The 18612-nt window shown below is 44.8% G+C and overlaps 1 protein-coding gene across 3 annotated transcripts in view; it reads left to right on the plus strand.

Moving 5' to 3' along the window:
* The first annotated feature begins 200 nt into the window (after positions 1-200).
* ERMP1 (endoplasmic reticulum metallopeptidase 1) overlaps positions 201-18612 on the plus strand; it is a 182226-nt gene continuing 163814 nt past the window's right edge. For 2 of the 3 annotated variants that reach the window (XM_030193789.1, XM_030193790.1), the window contains exon 1: positions 1031-1632. In XM_030193789.1, the coding sequence (XP_030049649.1) occupies positions 1352-1632 (281 nt within the window). In that variant the 5' untranslated portion in view covers positions 1031-1351. Of the gene's footprint in view, positions 409-1030; positions 1633-18612 lie in introns of those variants that run through there. The other variant, XM_030193791.1, reaches the window with a different exon arrangement.

Here is an 18612-nt window from a genome sequence, read left to right on the forward strand (position 1 = left end):
TGGGGGGGGGGCGGACACCCGGGGCGGCGCCCCGCCCCCCCCGGGTGCACGCCGCTGGGGGGGGGGGGGGGGGTGCCGCAGCGCGTGCCTGCTCAGAGTTCCCTGACTTCGGGCGTTCGCTGCAGCTTCCTCTCTGACCCGGAACAGGAAGTAACCTGTTCCAGGTCAGAGCAGAGGGAGCTGGAGCGAACGCGCGAAATCAGCGATCTCAGAGCAGGCGCGCGCCGCGGCACCCCCCAGCGGCGTGCACCCGGGGCGGACCGCCCCCACCCCTTGGTACGCCACAAGTTCCAACAGAACCCAAGCAGAGAGGGAAAGATTTAGCTTTACTTTCTCGATAACGCTGCAGCACGGCTAAAGACTAACCAGCCTAACAGTAACAAAGACGGAGGGATTTTGGAATTTAGGGTACGCCTTTTCACTAGGCACATTACACCACCAAAAAAAAAAAAAGGCCGGAAAAGCAACTACTTTCCCGCCAACTGGACGTGTTTTAAAGTGTTTTAAAGACGGCTGAGGGGAGATATGATAGAGGTCTATAAAATAATGAGTGGAGTGAAAGGGTAGACATGAAGTGTCTGTTTACTGTTTCCAAAAATACTAGGACTAGGGGGCATTCAATGAAGCTACAAAGTAGTAAATTTAAAATGAATCAGCTTCCTAAAGGAAAAGTCCATAGACCATTATTAAAATGGACTTGGGGAAAATCCACTGCTTATTTCTGGGATAAGCAGCATAACATGTTTTGTACTTTTTTGGGATCTTCCCTTGTATTTGTGACCTGGATTGGCCACTGTTGGAAACAGGATGCTGGGCTTGATTGACCTTTGGTCTGTCCCAGTATGGCAATACTTATGTACTTATGTACTTATGTAGCAGGCGATTGTCAGAGTACTTGCTGGTTACAGATTTTTGGGCTACAAATTTAGCGTGTTTTCTGGTTTTGGGAGTGGAGTGAGTGGGTGGGTATTCAAACGAACGAGGATGTTTTTTTTTCCGGTTCCAGCCGCATTCCAAGCCTCATTCTGGGGCTCCAATAGCTTTTGTGACAGTGGCTTTCTTGGAGCGGCTCCATCCAATAGGAGAGAGCTATTCTCCCATATAGGCAAGCCCAGCAAAGTAGGAACCAGAATGTTTGACAGTCAGGTTTCTGTTTCGTAAAAGCGCGCGTTGGTTGTTGGTGGTGTGACTGGTTTGTCCTCTTGCAGCTGAGAGTGTGGGGCAGACGCTGTTCTGTGTGGACTACTGCTCTTTCACGGCGCGTGCAGACAGGGACTGCAGCGGTGCGACCCTCCCAACCGCTGTTTCCACTCACAGCCCCAATCTCCCGGGTGGGCAGCTCGCGCCGAGGATGGAGTCCGGCGCTGCGGTTCGGCGCTTCCGCACGGGGTCAGAGTGGGCATCGTCGGGGGCGAGGACTGAGCGGCGCGAGGAAGAGAAGGCAGAAAAACGTAGGTTGCCGCGCGGAGCGACCGGTTCCCCTGTGCCTCGCGTGCTGCTGCGGGAGGCGTTGGCTCTGCCGCTGTTGCTTCTCTTCTTGCTGGGGCTGCACGCGCTGGTGCATCTCTCCCTCCGTCAGTTGCTGTTTCCTGGAGCCCTGTCCGCCAGCACCTTCAACGCTGTCGCTGCCAGGTGGGTAAAGGCTCCTATGCTCCGGGCGCTTGTCGGCTTTTGCGTTTGTATTAGTTTAAGGAAAGTTTGCACCGTCTCCTTATTTAGGCCACGCAGCAAGTCCGCCGAGTGATAAAGCTTAGCTGCAAGTTTTTGCAGCGCTCTGTTACTGGTGTTGCTGTTCCCTTCTTACCTGCTACGATCCCACGGACATGTCACTTTTCCCAGTCAAGCGCCGATGACCGAAATGAACAACCGGCTCTCCTCCAGGTGTTCAGGAGTGAAGCACCCAACGTTGTGTTGACGCCTGGATAAAGGGTTTTGAAGGCTTCGTTTATGGGGGTCGATATCTTATTAGCCTAGGTCAATTTTCTTTATTATTATTATTATTTATTGCACTTGTATCCCACATTTTCCCACCTATTCGCAGGCTCAATGTGGCATCACCATTTCAGGGTACAAAAGATATAATTGGTGTTACAAAGCTATCAAGGCTAACAAGACGATCTAATCAAGCAGATATGGAAAGACAGTCAAAATAAGGGAGGACGTGGCGATGTATTGTAGTTAATTTATACTGCCTGAAAGCTACCGAAGCGGTGTACATTCAGGTACTGTAGGTATTTCTGTTTCTTGAGGGCTCACAATCGAAAATATCTGAAGCAAAGGAGTGTTAGGTGACTTGCCCAAGATCTCAAGGAGTCGCAGTGCGATTTGAACCATGCTTCCCTGATTCTCAGCCAGCTACTGTAACTGTTAGGCTAATTGGCCCCTCCTCTCCCCAGGCTGCCACGGCTTGAGCCTCTCCTTTTGCTGGTAGCTATTGGGTCCTGTTTACACACACTGCTGTTGCTAGGTTTCTTGTTTTGTGCTGCAGGGATTGGGGTCCCCATAGCACTAACTTTGATGCCCCTGCAGCACTTGATCATTTTTGGTGAAGCCTGTCTGCTCTACTGCTGTTGCTGTTTGCTTCCGCTCTCAGCGTTATGGTTTATGATGGGCTTATTTGCACTTGTTAAAACAAATACCTGTATATAGATACATAACTGGACGTAGCCTTCTTGATAGGTGCTATTACATGTATGCATACCAGGCTGGTTTATGATTATTATTTTGATGTTTGGGCTAGACACAGTGGAGAGGAGAACCGTTTTATTTAATGGGAGCAAACCATTGTGTGATATCTTCATGCATACTAGGGTTAAATATCATCTGTTTATGGATAATGTTCAGGTTTTAGTTCCATTAGCAAGGAATGGAGGATTACCATTCTGCAGTTCCGGTAGAGGCCAGCCCCATTTAAGCAGGTTGACACTACTGTGTCGCCTAACCTTTAAATTATGTGTGCATTGTGCTTGTAAAGGTCAGAGCTTTTCTACAGTTTAAAATGTAAGCTAACCTACTGTCCAGTCAAATTAGAATATAAAGCTTAGGATGTGAAGTGTGTAGTTGAAATTTCTGTTGTCACCACTATTTATATTGCTTGTCAGTATCCTGCTCTTTATGACATCAGTTGAAAAGTTTCATATTAGAAAGCTAATTGCAAAGTAATGATTCAAACTTTTATTTTAACAGTAAGTGAACTGGAAGTTGTAAATTGACCCTTAGTAGGTAACAGCATCACTGTTACATAATGATGGATTCCAGAATAATTCTCGTGGCAGGTGCACATCCCTGCACTGCAGGAAAGCCTTTCATTTCAGTGCAGATGTGTGTATAGTTGCTCTGAGATTTGTGAAATATTGTTTTGTTCTGTCATGGAAATGAGCACATACCTGAAGATAAGAGAACTTGCAAGACTAAATAAAGCAAAAGAAAAGCTATGTTAGTGTATTTAACACAAGTAGAGACTCCTTATTCTGTCAAACATCTGAAATAGCATAGCAGTAGACTTACTTTCAACTTGATACAAGGGCCAAAGTTATGCCATAAAAGACCCAATGATCAGCACCTTAACAGACCTCAGTCTTATCTTATCAGTGCATTCATTCTGCAGCTCCTCATTACCTCTCCACTCATATCTCCCTACACTCCGCGGTAACTTATTCATGGGCAAATCTCTCTTACCTTTATCTATCTGTATCCTTGTTCTCCACTGCCAACTCCAGACTCCATTCATTTTATCTTGCTGCACCATACCCCTAGAATAGACTTCCTGAGTCAGTACTTCAAGCTCCATCTCTGGCCATCTTCAAATCTATGCTAAAAGCCCACCTTTTTGAGGCTGCTTTTAACTCCTAACACTTATTGACGTGTTCAGTTCCTATGTCTGTCTCATTCTCACCTTGAGTAATTCCCTTATCCCCTATTTGACCTGTTTGTCCTGATTAGATTGTAAGCTGTCCCTGCTTAAGTGTATTTCACTGTTTAGTAGCACTATAGAAGTAAGTAGTAGTGAGACGCATGCAGATGCTGAGCAAGTAAGATGTGTGGAGAGTGAGCTCTGTTCCTGCGCTTCTATTTCCTTTATCATAGTCACCAAACCTGTCTAATTCGGCATTAATTATTTCTTGCTCCCTATGAATGCATGGCTTCCTCCAAACAGGAAAAACATGACTCTCGCTCAACAAATCAAGGAGTTTGAAAAATGAACCATTGTTGCTGTGCAAATCTAGACCAGGTCTGAAAGAAGATCCTTCTCTAAGTTCTCTTATGCAAGGACTTACACAAATACAAAGATCTCATTTAAAGATGACGCTGACCCCCTCATGGAGCTAAAATCAGAAATTATTTCCATTAAATGACTTACATAGCACTCTTCCAGGCTCGATGTACTGAAAATCGACTCGGAACGCGTGATCACCAATTGCAAGCCCTACCTAAAGTGATGAAACGGTTCCAAAATCTGGAAAGAGATCTTGAAGGTCTGAATAACTGATCTTGAAGGTCTGAATAACTGTTCACTTTGGAACAGCATTAAAATATTGGGCCTGCCTGAAAGATGTGAAGGGTCTGATGTTATACAATTTCTTCAGAACCGGCTCACCAAAACACTTCAGCTCTCCTTTGTGACCCCGATGGAATTTGAGCGAGCCCATTGATCACCATCTTTTCTTCTTCCAGGAGCCACAAGGCCTCGCCTGATCACGGCATGACTTTTTAGATAGCATCATGCAATTCAAATTATACAACATGCTAAGGCTAAAGCTCATTTAAAATTTGAAGGACACACAATTCTAAGAGTAGCGGATCTTCACAAGAACACCATTTCCAGAAGAAAACAGTTCTTGGCAATGTGCTCACAGTTAAAAGAAATTGGAGCTCGCTATGGCCTTTTCTTCCCTGCAACTATGAAAGTAACCATACATAACCAAACCAAATCCTTTGAGGATCCAGCCATGCTTAAGGAGTTTTCTAGAACAACAAGGATTTTCTTTCTTGGATGATTCTACTGCACCACCATGAAAAGGGTCTTAGATACTCAATCAGCGCTGTCTGACATATTGCAAGTATTGTCATATCACAGTTTAGTACATATGTGTTTATATGTATCTGTTATCAAGTCTTTTATCATGAGGTTCTTTATTAATGTGGGAATTCGCTCTCTTTAGACTCAGCTTGGTCTCGTGATGGCACTTTCAAAAATTGCTTGTTCGTTTGATTTTCATGTGGTTTAGAAATGGGGAAGTTTTTCTGGTTATTTGATACATTTAAGGTAAAGATTTCTTCATGCATATTGATTATAACTAATACTTTCTCACCAATTCAGTTCAGGGCTTTTCAGAATATTAGTTTTTCAGATGTCTAACTCTCTGAAAATCATTTCCCTTAACAGCAAAGGTATAAATAATCCTATTAAAAGACAGAAATGTTGGGCATATGTCTCTAGGGTTTTCCCCCGATATAATCTTGCAAGAAACACATCTCAGCTCTACACATTTGCATTTATTAAAACATCCCCAATATATTGAAGGTTCAACCTGTCCGGCCTTGGGAAAGAAAAATGGAACTGCTATATTCTTTAGATTGGCATTGTCACTATCTATACTCCCCTGCCCATGATGCAGAAGGAAGATAGTCATAGATAGAAACCAAATTGGGCTTGTCCACTATTGTAATGTGTTGTGTGTGTATATATGCTCCAAATTGTGACAACCCATCTTTTTTTACAGAATTAGCAGAAACCCTAACTCATTTTCTCATGTCTTCCTTCATAATTGAGGGAGATTTCAACGTAGTCTTAGATCCTATTATTGATAGACAATATACTTGTATGGCTCTGACTTCTAAAAGTAGATTGGCCCTGCATGGTATCATTCAATCCTTAGGCTTGTATGACATCTGGAGGCTTTTGAATCCTTGTAAAAAGGACTTTGCCTTCTATTCTATGCCACACAAATCTCGCTCCAGGATAGATTATTTTCTGGTATCTCAGAATATTGTGTCAGTTACTGTTGACTTGGATATACTTCCAATTACCATTTCAGATCATACTCCTATTAGTCTGAGTTTTTCTCCATCTGGATTGGAGATTTAATCTTAAATTAATTGTAGAACCAAGTTTTCAAGACACAGTGGTTAATGTGATTTCAGATTACTGTTTATTTAATAAACCATCTGACACATCGTTGGTGATATGGTGGGACTCCATGAAATCCAACATCCGAGGAATCAAGAGATTTACTTTTCAATGGTATAAAACTAATAGATCTAACAACTAGATTAGAATCTGAAATTAAGAAACTAGAATTACATTATGCATCTAGTCATAAGTATATAATATTTCAATCACTGTTACTTTGAGATTGGAGTATAATACTATATTCAGCAAATTGGCTTCATATGAGGCTGTCTCTGTGGGTGCCCTATATTATTCTGAAAACAAGAAGATTGGAAAACTATTGGCCTCATATTTTAAAAAGTGAAATTCAGAAATGTAAACCATTAAAAACTCCTCTACTCATACTACTAATCAAACTGATGAGATTCTGTAAAATTTTCAGGACTTTTATTCTTCATTATACGAATCTGAACTTTAATACTGCAACTTACTCCCTCTCAAGTCAGTCAGTTGGAAAGTCCCATTTCACTGTCTGAAATACAAAACCTCCTGTGCACTTTTCTTTAAATTAGTCACCTTATTTTCTAACTCCTTGCTCTCTTACCTATGTGTTAACCATCTCTCTGACCTCATGTGCAAGTTTTTTTTTTTTTTAATTGATCACCTTACTTTCTAACTCCTCTTACTCTTATCCTTGCTTATACCCTACACTGTCAGTTAAAATATTCTATTACATATTGTATTGACATTGTAAATAGTATACTGTACCATACTTTCTATTTGAATATTTTTATATTTCAACATTTTTATTGATGACAACCAAAAGCCAAATAAGACACATTCCACAGAGTAAATAGATACAGGCGGAAATATGAAAAGGATATTCTGTGAATTCAGTTTGCTACAATCTGTCATCAAACTTTTAACGTTTTAACCCCCCCCCCTCTTAATATTGTTTTAACATTTTATTAATGGGATTCAAACAGGCAAACTTCTATGTAACCCAATGAGACCATCTATTTTCCAACTATAAACATTCAAATCTGACCCCACCCCTCATTATTTATATCTGACCAACCACAATTTTGCGTGACAATCCTACAATGACAATTTACCCCAAACTCCATACTCGTCCTTACTAGATTATATCCTACACCAGCTCTGTGTATGGCCTGCATTTCTATTGTTTGAATATTTTTAATGCTGTAATTGTCTATTGCTTGTTTGATTTATTCTTATGTGTACACTGACTTGAGTGAATTCCTTCAAAAAGGCAGTAAATAAATCCAAACAAACAGTTACCAAACATCTACCATTAAATAAGGCTCCTGGGCCAGACGGTTATTCTGAAGAGTACTATAAAACCTTTTCAGCCCAATTATTCCCTTTGTTACTACAGATCTATACTGATATTGTAGAAACCAATACTACTAATGGCACCTTTTACAGAAACAATTTTATTATTACTGAAACCTAGATGAGATTCTACATTACTCATGCATTATAGGCCAATCCCATTAATAAATCTTGACAGCAAAATTTATGCTAAAATTCTAGCTAATAGATTATCCTCCATAATATCCTCCATCATTCATCCCATTCAATGTGACTCCATGACCAATAGAGCCACAAGTGATAATGTGTGTTTATTTTGCAGTATTGTCCCTCTGACCTACAAATATACGGATAAATATATTGCAATATCTCTGGATGCGGATAATGTTTGATAGAGTGGAATGGAGATATCTGTTCACTACTCTACAACATTTTGGATTTGGACATATCATACATATGATTTAATTATACCAGTGTCCTAAGGAATGTGTTTTAGTGAACAACAAACTGTTGGGCTATTTCTCTGTTTCCAGAGGTACAAGATAAGGATGTCCACTGTCTTTATTTAATTTAGCCATAGAAACTCTAGCAATAGCTTTGTCACAGTGCTAATATTGTATGATTGCAATGTTAAATTATCCTTGTATGCTGAAGATATATATATATATATATATATATATATATATATATATATATCAATCTCCGTACTCATTTTCTCACTAATCTCCCAGTTCTCCACAATCTCTGATTACAAGATCAATTGAGATAAAACTGAATGTCTTCCTCTTCATGACACTTGTAATCTTCAAGATTTGTCCCAATTTCAATTCAGGACTCAGTTGTCATATATCAAATATTTGGGTATTTATTTATGCAGAAACCTTCAAGACACTATACTGAAAAACACAGAATTATTACAAAATGTAAAGTCTGCTTTAGCCAAATGGTCTCCTTTTCACCTTAGCTGGTGCGGAAGATTTGGAATCTATTAAAATGCTACTGGCCCCTAGAATTAACTATTTACTCAGTATGTTTCCTATCCCTGTCCCTCATTTCTTTTTTAAAGCTATTGATAACTTACTCTGTAGGTTTCTTTAGAATTATAAACTACCTTGGATATCAGGTAAGACACTTAAATTGCCAAAATCCCAAGGAGGAGTTAACGTTGCCTTGTACCATAATTCTTACATCCTTTCTAAAGGGTATCACTGGTACTCCTGAAAACAATCTTTCACCACTCCCACATGGCTCAGGGTTAAAACTTGTTTGAATACATATTTACCATTACCAGTATTAGCCAATACCCCCCTCCTGACTTTAACATACACGCCTCATCAACTCCTGTCGTACTTGCATCTAAAAGAGCAGCTATAGCCTTTCCAATTATTTACCTAAAAAGGATTCTACTTTAGAAGATGAAGTTATCTGGTATAATATAATTACAATCCTATGAAAACCAATAAATTGGATCATATGGAAAAACAGTAATGGTATATTAGTCAACTCATATGTAATGGGAAAGTTGACTTTTGCCCAATTTCAAGAGACATATAAACTAACTCAGTTTTTATACTGGTAACAGCTGCAACATGCTATACAGCATGAATCATCTAAACCTGTTAGTTCTGTTTTTACACGAAGCATAGTTAGCTTGATACTAAATCAATGGCGATTTCTCAAAGGCCACTGTTTGTTTTTATTTATTTATTTTTTACAAAATCTTTCAGGAATCTCATGCTTATTCTTGCCTCCGCACTCAAGTGCGGGAAAAGGATGTGAATGACTCCTTATCAGATTCTCAATGAACTACTTTTTGGATGTATGGTCCAAGGGCCTCTTTATCTGCATACTTAATGTATTTTCTATATCATAGAATACTGTGGATTCCTAGAAAATGTAAAATGCCTGATCTCAGCAACTCAGATCTATGTTGGTTGTGTCATTGGGGTACTGCATCCTATCTTTGAGTGTCCTAATCTACAAATTATGTTTGGACCCAAATTCAGGACATTCTTCAATTCCAAGCACCACTTTGTCTGAAAACTGGAAATCTATATCCATTTCCTCTAACATATCTGAAGATGCCAAATCTCCACTGGATTTTCTCCTCACTGTGGCTCACAAATTGATTATCACTCATTGGAAGGATAAATCGGTACTCAGTGTGTACGTGTGGTGGAACTGGACCTTATTGCTCAAGAACTATGAACAACCTATAGTTTTTCATTCCTTAAGTGTACCATCTTGTCTACATAAATGGAAATTTATTAGATGATTACTTAGCATATAAGCCTGTTATGCTTTAAATGTGCTTAAACTGTCAGAACTTCCTTGTTACATTGTTTTTTGATGCTGCTTTTATATTATTCTATAAAAATCTATCGTATCTATCTACAAGACTTCAGCTAAACTGCTTTGATTGTACCAACATAAAGGCAGTATATCAAATCCATGACCCTTTAACCTTACGTGGTTCTCTTAATCAACAGACCAAAGCGAATAACCAGTGATCGTTGCCCCACCTCACAATCTCCCTACAAAATTTAGATGGGGGCATCAAGGAAATAAAAAAAAAAAAATCAAAAATCCTTAGGAAAATCTGATATTTCTATAAGTATTTTCTAAGTAAGGACCACATTCACCCCCTATTTGACACTGCACAAAGAGTAACAGATGTGTAGACAATTTCCACAGAGCAATAAGTGAATCATTAAGTACTAAACCGAAAATCAGTTTGAACAAAACAAATGTAGAATAGGTTGGTTTGATAAAGAATGTAAAATTTAAGAAAATCCTCCAATCTGAAACACACAAAGATCTCAGAAGATTTATACAGCACCAACCTAAAATTTTAGGAATCACAAGAGAACTCTAAAATGGGGAAAAATATGAATACATAAAGAATTTGGAGCCATAAATGTGGAAAAAGTTTTAACTTCACAGCAAAATCAGATTTAGCAATCCAAAATGCTATAACTTTTTGGATTGAGCACTTTTTAGCACCGTGTAAAGATATCAATCCCGAAGATGTCACATTAAAAGAAAAAAAAGTGACTTACTACTGCACATCATGAGCCCTACAAGTGAGTATGAGAAAGACACATGATTCCAGAAAAGACAAAAAAATCCAGCATAATTTCAAGTGCTTCTTAAATAAGAAATTGAGCACATTTTAGAATGTTCATGTTTTGGCCTCAAATTAAATGCATCTGGGAGTTTTGAATTGACTAAAAAGACACTACAAGAAAAAGGTTTAAGAGCCCTATACACAACAAAAGTCCAATCTTCAAGTAATGCTACAGTTTAAAATATATTTGATAGCATTCAACCAATCCTCTTATATGGGAGTGAGGTTTGGGGTCTCATTTAATTCACTGTAGAGAATGGCACAGAACCTCAGTAGAAAGTCTGTACCTTCCAGTTTTGCAGAGAGGTAATTTGTATCCACATAAATGCCCTCAATGGATGTAGAGCAGATTTGGGATGCTTTCTTAATGACAACTACTGCTAATCATTTCTATAGTGCTACTAGATGTAAGCAGCGCTGTACACATTATATGCAGGTACTTTCTCTGTCCCTAGAGGGCTCACAATGTAAGTTTGCGACCTAGGGCAATGGAGGGCTAAGTGACTTGCTCAGAGTTATAAGGCGCTGCAGTTGGAATCAAACCCAGTTTCCCAGGATCAAAGTCCACTGCACTAACCACTAGGCTACTCCTCCACTCCCCTGGCAAACTTCCTTCACTACCAGTGCTCTCTGAAGTAGTCTGACCAATCAAAAATGGGCAATGCAAACACTGCAGTATGTCTAGAACAGGCTTGTCTAACTCGACCCGCCAACCTCATTTTATTGGCCTTCTAAATCTCTGGGTAAAGTCCTCAAATAGGATCCTCTTCCCTTCCACGACTGGTTTCACCACGGGGTTTTGCTGTGCCACACCGGAAGTTGAGGCTGTTCCTGTGGTATCAAGTCTCAGGAGCTTCTGTAGGCCACTCACGGCAGGGGAAGTAAGTCTCCATCAGGTGAGGGGAATGAAACAAGTTGAAGGTGATGTCTGGCAGAGTGCTGAGTTATGTTTGTCTGAGAGATTTTTTTTCCTCCCATTTTTGAATGTTGCAAAAAAAAAAAAAAAAAATTATACTGGCTCTGCTCACTGGAACCGATAGGAGCCACATGAGATTAGGAGTGGGATATGGAGGGGAGTTAGTGGGGGTACTGTGGGAAGGGATTATAATGGCACGAGATGAGATGTTATAGGAAACAATACAATCATCTTCACAGTATGTATTGTTTTCCTATTTTTGGGAGGAAGAGAGAGGGGTATTCTTATTTGTGTTGGTGCACTTTGAAGATAACTGCATTGGGTTTAATTGAATGAGAAATGCTGTTATTTCACATGTTTGATGATTTTATGTTAATCCTCAAAAAAAATGTTTAAAGTTTAAATCTTCCAGAAACAGAAATTTTCAAAAATCACCAAAACATATTTGCTTACATTTTTGGTGCCCAGTGCTTGAAGATCTGCCGTGTGATTTTAAGCTCAGTAGCATTAAACAGCAGTTATGAAGTCGCCCTTAAGCTGCACTCAAAAGAAAAATTGAGTGTATGACTGTCTTCTGACACTTTCTTGCAGAGCCACCCAGTCTACATAACTGTGATTTTTAAGCTCCGTATCGTTAAACTAATTATGAAGGCAAATAATGAGACAGTGTGTGAGATTAAAGTTTGTTTTGGATAGATTCAGAACCAATTATTTATGATGTTGCAATTGGAATATGTCATTTTTTTTTGAAAATTATCTCTATATTTGTGCAGTATAGAGGGACGTGTCACTTTCTTGTTTTTCTGATGTATGCAGAGTGTGGCTTCTTGGGGGTTCAGGAAGATGCTGGACTAGGGAGCTAGGCTTGTCTGGGAGCCGAGTGTTAACATACTTGTACGTATATATTTCCTGAATACTGTTGCATTATTTAGATTTTTTTTTTTTTGCACTTATTCACGGAGTGTATTCAGTGGAGGCGGGGCGGGGAGGGGGTATTAACGACAAAGAGAATGGGTGAAGACAGGGTAGCATGGGAGAGAGAGTATGAGTATGCTCACATATGTACTTGTGTTTTGGCCCTCCGAATGTTGCAAAATATTAAACGTGGCCCCTGATTTTTTTTAACCCCCCCCCCCCCCCCCCTGGATAAGCCTAGTCTAGAACATTTGTTAGGAAGTACAGATTGGAAGACAGAACAAACTGGACTGCTATAGACTTCAGTCAGATATGCAAAGCATAGAACATAAGCATTGCCATACTGGGACAGGTCAAAGGTCTATCAAGCCCAGTATCCTGTTTCCAACAGTGGCCAATCCAGGTCACAAGTACCTGGCAAGATCCCAGAACACTAAAACAGATTTTATGCTGCTTATTCTAGAAATATATAACAAAATATTCAAATACACAAGAATGCAAGTGTGTTTTTCAATATCTAAAGTGGAGTGGTCTCATAATTATCACACGAAACAAAGAAGTATTTCTTCACCCAATAACTGGGTGTATCGTCCGTGTGTATATTCTAATCATTGACTCTACCTCCACCTACCTTAACTCTTCACTTATTGAAATTTTAAAGGTGTATAACCAAAATTAGTGTAGCACTTAGCTTGAGCGAGTGGGTGCTCTCTAAACCCCGACAGGTCCCCGTTTCGTAACAACTTTGTCAAGGGGGAGTCACCAATTCTAAGTGCAAAAGAAAAAAAACAGTAACTATTTTTCTCCGAGGACAAGCAGGCTGCTTGTTCTCACTGATGGGTGACGTCCACGGCAGCCCCTCCAATCGGAAACTTCACTAGCAAAGTCCTTTGCTAGCCCTCGCGCGCCCGCGCGCACCGCGCATGCGCGGCCGTCTTCCCGCCCGAAACCGGCTCGAGCCGGCCAGTCTTCTTTTGTCCGCACTCGGTACGGTCGTGTTTTCGCCGTGTCGAGCCCCGGAAAGTCGACCTCGCGCGTCCAATTGTTTGAACGTGTTTTTTTCCTTCGGGAAAGTTTTGTCATAGTCGGGAAGTGCTCCGGAAACCCCCCGCCGGGTTTCGTGTAAATCCTCCCCGTACTTCCAGCTTTTTTGCCCCGGTAAGTTTTCTTTCGTCGTCGGGGTAGGCCTTTTTTCGGCCTCGGTCGAGATTTTTTCTCCCTCTAAATTTGGTGCTTCGAATTTCGCCATTTCGGCTTTTGATTTCGCCGGCGTGATTTTTCCGCCCATGACATCGAAGCCTTCCAGCGGCTTCAAGAAGTGCACCCAGTGCGCCCGGGTTATCTCGCTCACTGATCGACACTCGTCGTGTCTTCAGTGTCTGGGGGCCGAGCACCGCCCTCAGAACTGCAGTCTGTGTTCCCTGCTTCAAAGGCGGACTCAGGTAGCGAGACTAGCCCAGTGGAACGTGTTGTTCTCGGGCTCTTCGTCGGCATCGGCACCGGGATCTTCGAGTGCATCGACGTCGTCAGCGTCCAGACCATCTTCCTCGGCCGCCCCTGCATCGAGTGCATCGAGGCATCGGGCCTCTGCATCGGCGCCGAGACATCGGATAGCTGCATCGACGTCGGTGGTACCAGGACCTCGTCTGCTGATGTCGTCGGACGGTGGTGCATCGGGTGGAGTGCAGGTGAGGGCTGTCCATTCCCCTGCTGGTGGCGGTGAGCCCTCGGGTGGGTCTCCGCCTACCCTGAGGGCTCCTGCGGTACAGCCCCCCCGAGATCGACCTTCTTCAGTCTCGGCCCCGAGGAAGCGACGGGTGGATTCGACGTCCTCCTCGTCGGTGCCGGGGAGCTCCGGTGACATGCTTCGGAAGAAATCGAAGAAGCATCGACACCGGTCTCCTCCCCGTGTCGGCACCGAGAGCTCTGGGTCGCCGAGGGATTCGGCACCCAGCAGGCATCGGCACCGAGAGGACCGCTCACCCTCTGTTCAGGAGGTGTCGATGCGCTCCGCTCTGGACAGCCCGGAACAGCCTCCACGCCCGGAACAGGTACTGACGTCGACGCCTGCATCGACCCCTCAGCCTTTCTCTGCAGCCGCTCTAAACGAGAGCCTCCGGGCCGTTCTCCCAGAGATTCTGGGAGAGCTGTTGCGCCCTACCCCTCCGGTACCGGCGGTGCTTGCGCCACCGGTACCGTCGAGCGTGGCGCCGGCTGGCCCATCGCCCAGGTTGAGGTCCCCGACGTCGGTACCGCGTGCGGTACCGACCGCGGCCACCTCCCAGGAAGGCTCCCCGACTACGTCGGCGGAGGGAGCTTCGCCGATGCGGGCGAGGGAGTCTACCTCTCGACGCCCCCATCGTGGACAGGGTTCCACGGAGTCGAGCAGGGCGAGGTTGCAGACACAGGTCCGTGAACTTGTGTCTGACACCGAGGGTGAGGCCTCGTGGGAGGAAGAGGAAGATCCCAGATATTTCTCTGACGAGGAGTCTGGGGGTCTTCCGTCTGATCCCACTCCCTCTCCTGAGAGACAGCTTTCTCCTCCCGAGAGTCTGTCTTTTGCCTCCTTTGTCCGGGAGATGTCTACGGCCATCCCCTTCCCGGTGGTTGTGGAGGACGAGCCCAGGGCTGAAATGTTTGAGCTCCTGGACTATCCTTCTCCACCTAAGGAAGCGTCCACTGTTCCCTTGCACCATGTCCTGAAGAAGACATTGCTTGCGAACTGGACCAAACCATTAACTAATCCCCACATTCCCAAGAAGATCGAGTCCCAGTACCGGATCCATGGGGACCCAGAGCTGATGCGCACTCAGTTGCCTCATGACTCTGGAGTTGTGGATTTGGCCCTAAAGAAGGCTAAGAGTTCTAGGGAACATGCTTCGGCGCCCCCGGGCAAGGACGCTAGAACCTTAGACTCCTTTGGGAGGAAGGCCTACCATTCCTCTATGCTCGTGTCCAAGATCCAGTCTTACCAGCTCTACACGAGCATACACATGCGGAATAATGTGCGGCAGTTGGCGGGCTTGGTTGATGCTCTTCCCCCTGAGCAAGCCAAGCCTTTTCAGGAGGTGGTCAGGCAGCTGAAGGCGTGCAGAAAATTCCTGGCCAGAGGAGTTTATGACACTTTTGATGTTGCGTCCAGGGCCGCTGCTCAAGGTGTGGTGATGCGCAGGCTCTCATGGCTGCGTGCCGCCGACCTGGAGAATAGAGTCCAGCAGCGGATTACGGACTTGCCTTGCCGTGCGGATAACATTTTTGGCGAAAAAGTCGAGCAGGTGGTAGAGTCTCTCCACCAGCGGGACACCGCATTCGACAAGTTCGCCCGCCGGCAGCCTTCAGCTTCTACCTCTACAGGTAGACGATTTTTCGGGGGAAGGAAGACTGTTCCCTATACTTCTGGCAAGCGTAGGTACAATCCTCCTTCCCGACAGCCTGCGGCCCAGGCTAAGCCCCAGCGCGCTCGCTCTCGTCAGCAGCGTGCGAATCAGCAAGGCCCCGCGGCTCCCCAGCAAAAGCAAGGGGCGAGCTTTTGACTGGCTCCAGCAGAGCATAGCCGACACCCAAGTGTCAGTGCCGGGCGACCTGCCTGTCGGAGGGAGGTTGAAAGCTTTTCACCAAAGGTGGCCTCTCATAACCTCCGATCAGTGGGTTCTCCAAATAGTCCGGCAAGGATACTCCCTCAATTTGGCCTCTCAACCTCCAAATTGTCCACCGGGAGCTCAGTCCTACAGCTTCCAGCACAAGCAGGTACTTGCAGAGGAACTCTCCGCCCTTCTCAGCGCCAATGCGGTCGAGCCCGTGCCATCCGGGCAAGAAGGGCTGGGGTTCTATTCCAGGTACTTCCTTGTGGAAAAGAAAACAGGGGGGATGCGTCCCATCCTAGACCTAAGGGCCCTGAACAAATATCTCGTAAAAGAAAAGTTCAGGATGCTTTCCCTGGGCACCCTTCTCCCCATGATTCAGCAAAACGATTGGCTATGCTCTCTGGACTTGAAGGATGCCTACACACACATCCCGATACTGCCAGCTCACAGACAGTATCTGCGATTTCAGCTGGGCGCACGCCACTTCCAGTACTGTGTGCTACCCTTTGGGCTCGCCTCTGCGCCCAGGGTGTTCACAAAGTGCCTAGCTGTGGTAGCAGCGGCGCTTCGCAGGCTGGGGGTGCACGTGTTCCCATATCTCGACGATTGGCTGGTGAAGAACACATCCGAGGCAGGAGCCCTGCAGTCCATGCAGATGACTATTCGCCTCCTGGAGCTACTGGGGTTTGTGATAAATTACCCAAAGTCCCATCTTCTCCCAGTGCAGAAACTCGAATTCATCGGAGCCCTGCTGGATTCTCGGACGGCTCGCGCCTATCTCCCAGAGGCGAGGGCCAACAACTTGTTGTCCCTCGTCTCGCGGGTACGAGCGTCCCAGCAGATCACAGCTCGGCAGATGTTGAGATTGCTGGGCCACATGGCCTCCACAGTTCATGTGACTCCCATGGCCCGCCTTCACATGAGATCTGCTCAATGGACCCTAGCCTCCCAGTGGTATCAGGCCGCCGGGGGTCTAGAGGACGTGATCCACCTGTCCACGAGTTTTCTCGAATCCCTGTATTGGTGGACGATTTGCTCCAATTTGACTCTGGGACGTCCCTTCCAAATTCCTCAGCCTCAAAAAGTGCTGACCACGGATGCGTCTCTCCTGGGATGGGGAGCTCATGTCGATGGGCTTCACACCCAAGGAAGGTGGTCCCTCCAAGAAAGCGATCTACAGATCAATCTTCTGGAGTTGCGAGCGATCTGGAACGCTCTGAAGGCTTTCAGAGATCGGCTGTCCCACCAAATTATCCAAATTCAGACAGACAATCAGGTTGCCATGTACTATGTCAACAAGCAGGGGGGCACCGGATCTCGCCCCCTGTGTCAGGAAGCCGTCAGCATGTGGCTCTGGGCTCGCCGTCAAGGCATGGTGCTCCAAGCCACATATCTGGCAGGCGTAAACAACAGTCTGGCCGACAGGTTGAGCAGGATTATGCAACCTCACGAGTGGTCGCTCAATTCCCGTGTGGTGCGACAGATCTTCCAGGCGTGGGGCACCCCCCTGGTGGATCTCTTCGCATCTCAAGTGAACCACAAGGTCCCTCAGTTCTGTTCCAGGCTTCAGGCCCACGGCAGACTGGCGTCGGATGCCTTCCTCCTGGATTGGGGGGAAGGTCTGCTGTATGCTTATCCTCCCATTCCTCTGGTGGGGAAGACTTTGTTGAAACTCAAGCAAGACCGAGGCACCATGATTCTGATTGCTCCCTTTTGGCCGCGTCAGATCTGGTTCCCTCTTCTTCTGGAGTTATCCTCCGAAGAACCGTGGAGATTGGAGTGTTTTCCGACCCTCATCACGCAGGACGAAGGGGCTCTTCTGCATCCCAACCTCCAGCCCCTGGCTCTCACGGCCTGGATGTTGAGGGCGTAGACTTTGCCTCTTTGGGTCTGCCAGAGGGTGTCTCCCGCATCTTGCTTGCTTCCAGGAAAGACTCCACTAAGAGAAGTTACTTCTTTCATTGGAGGAGGTTTGCCGTCTGGTGTGACAGCAAGGCCCTAGATCCTCGCTCTTGTCCTACACAGACCCTGCTTGAATACCTTCTCCACTTGTCTGAGTCTGGTCTGAAGACCAACTCCGTAAGGGTTCACCTTAGTGCAATCAGTGCATACCATTACCAAGTGGAAGGTAAGCCGATCTCAGGACAGCCTTTAGTTGTTCGCTTCATGAGAGGTTTGCTTTTGTCAAAGCCCCCTGTCAAGCCTCCTACAGTGTCATGGGATCTCAATGTCGTTCTCACCCAGCTGATGAAACCTCCTTTCGAGCCACTGAATTCCTGCCATCCGAAGTACTTGACCTGGAAGGTCATTTTCTTGGTGGCAGTTACCTCGGCTCGTAGAGTCAGTGAGCTTCAGGCCCTGGTAGCCCAGGCCCCTTACACCAAATTTCATCACAACAGAGTAGTCCTCCGCACTCACCCTAAGTTTCTGCCAAAGGTTGTGTCGGAGTTCCATCTGAACCAGTCAATTGTCTTGCCAACATTCTTTCCCCGTCCTCATTCCTGCCCTGCTGAACGTCAGCTGCACACATTGGACTGCAAGAGAGCATTGGCCTTCTATCTGGAGCGGACACAGCCCCACAGACAGTCCGCCCAATTGTTTGTTTCTTTTGATCCCAACAAGA

This window comes from Microcaecilia unicolor, chromosome 2, assembly GCF_901765095.1.
Source record: "Microcaecilia unicolor chromosome 2, aMicUni1.1, whole genome shotgun sequence".
Taxonomy (NCBI): domain Eukaryota; kingdom Metazoa; phylum Chordata; class Amphibia; order Gymnophiona; family Siphonopidae; genus Microcaecilia; species Microcaecilia unicolor.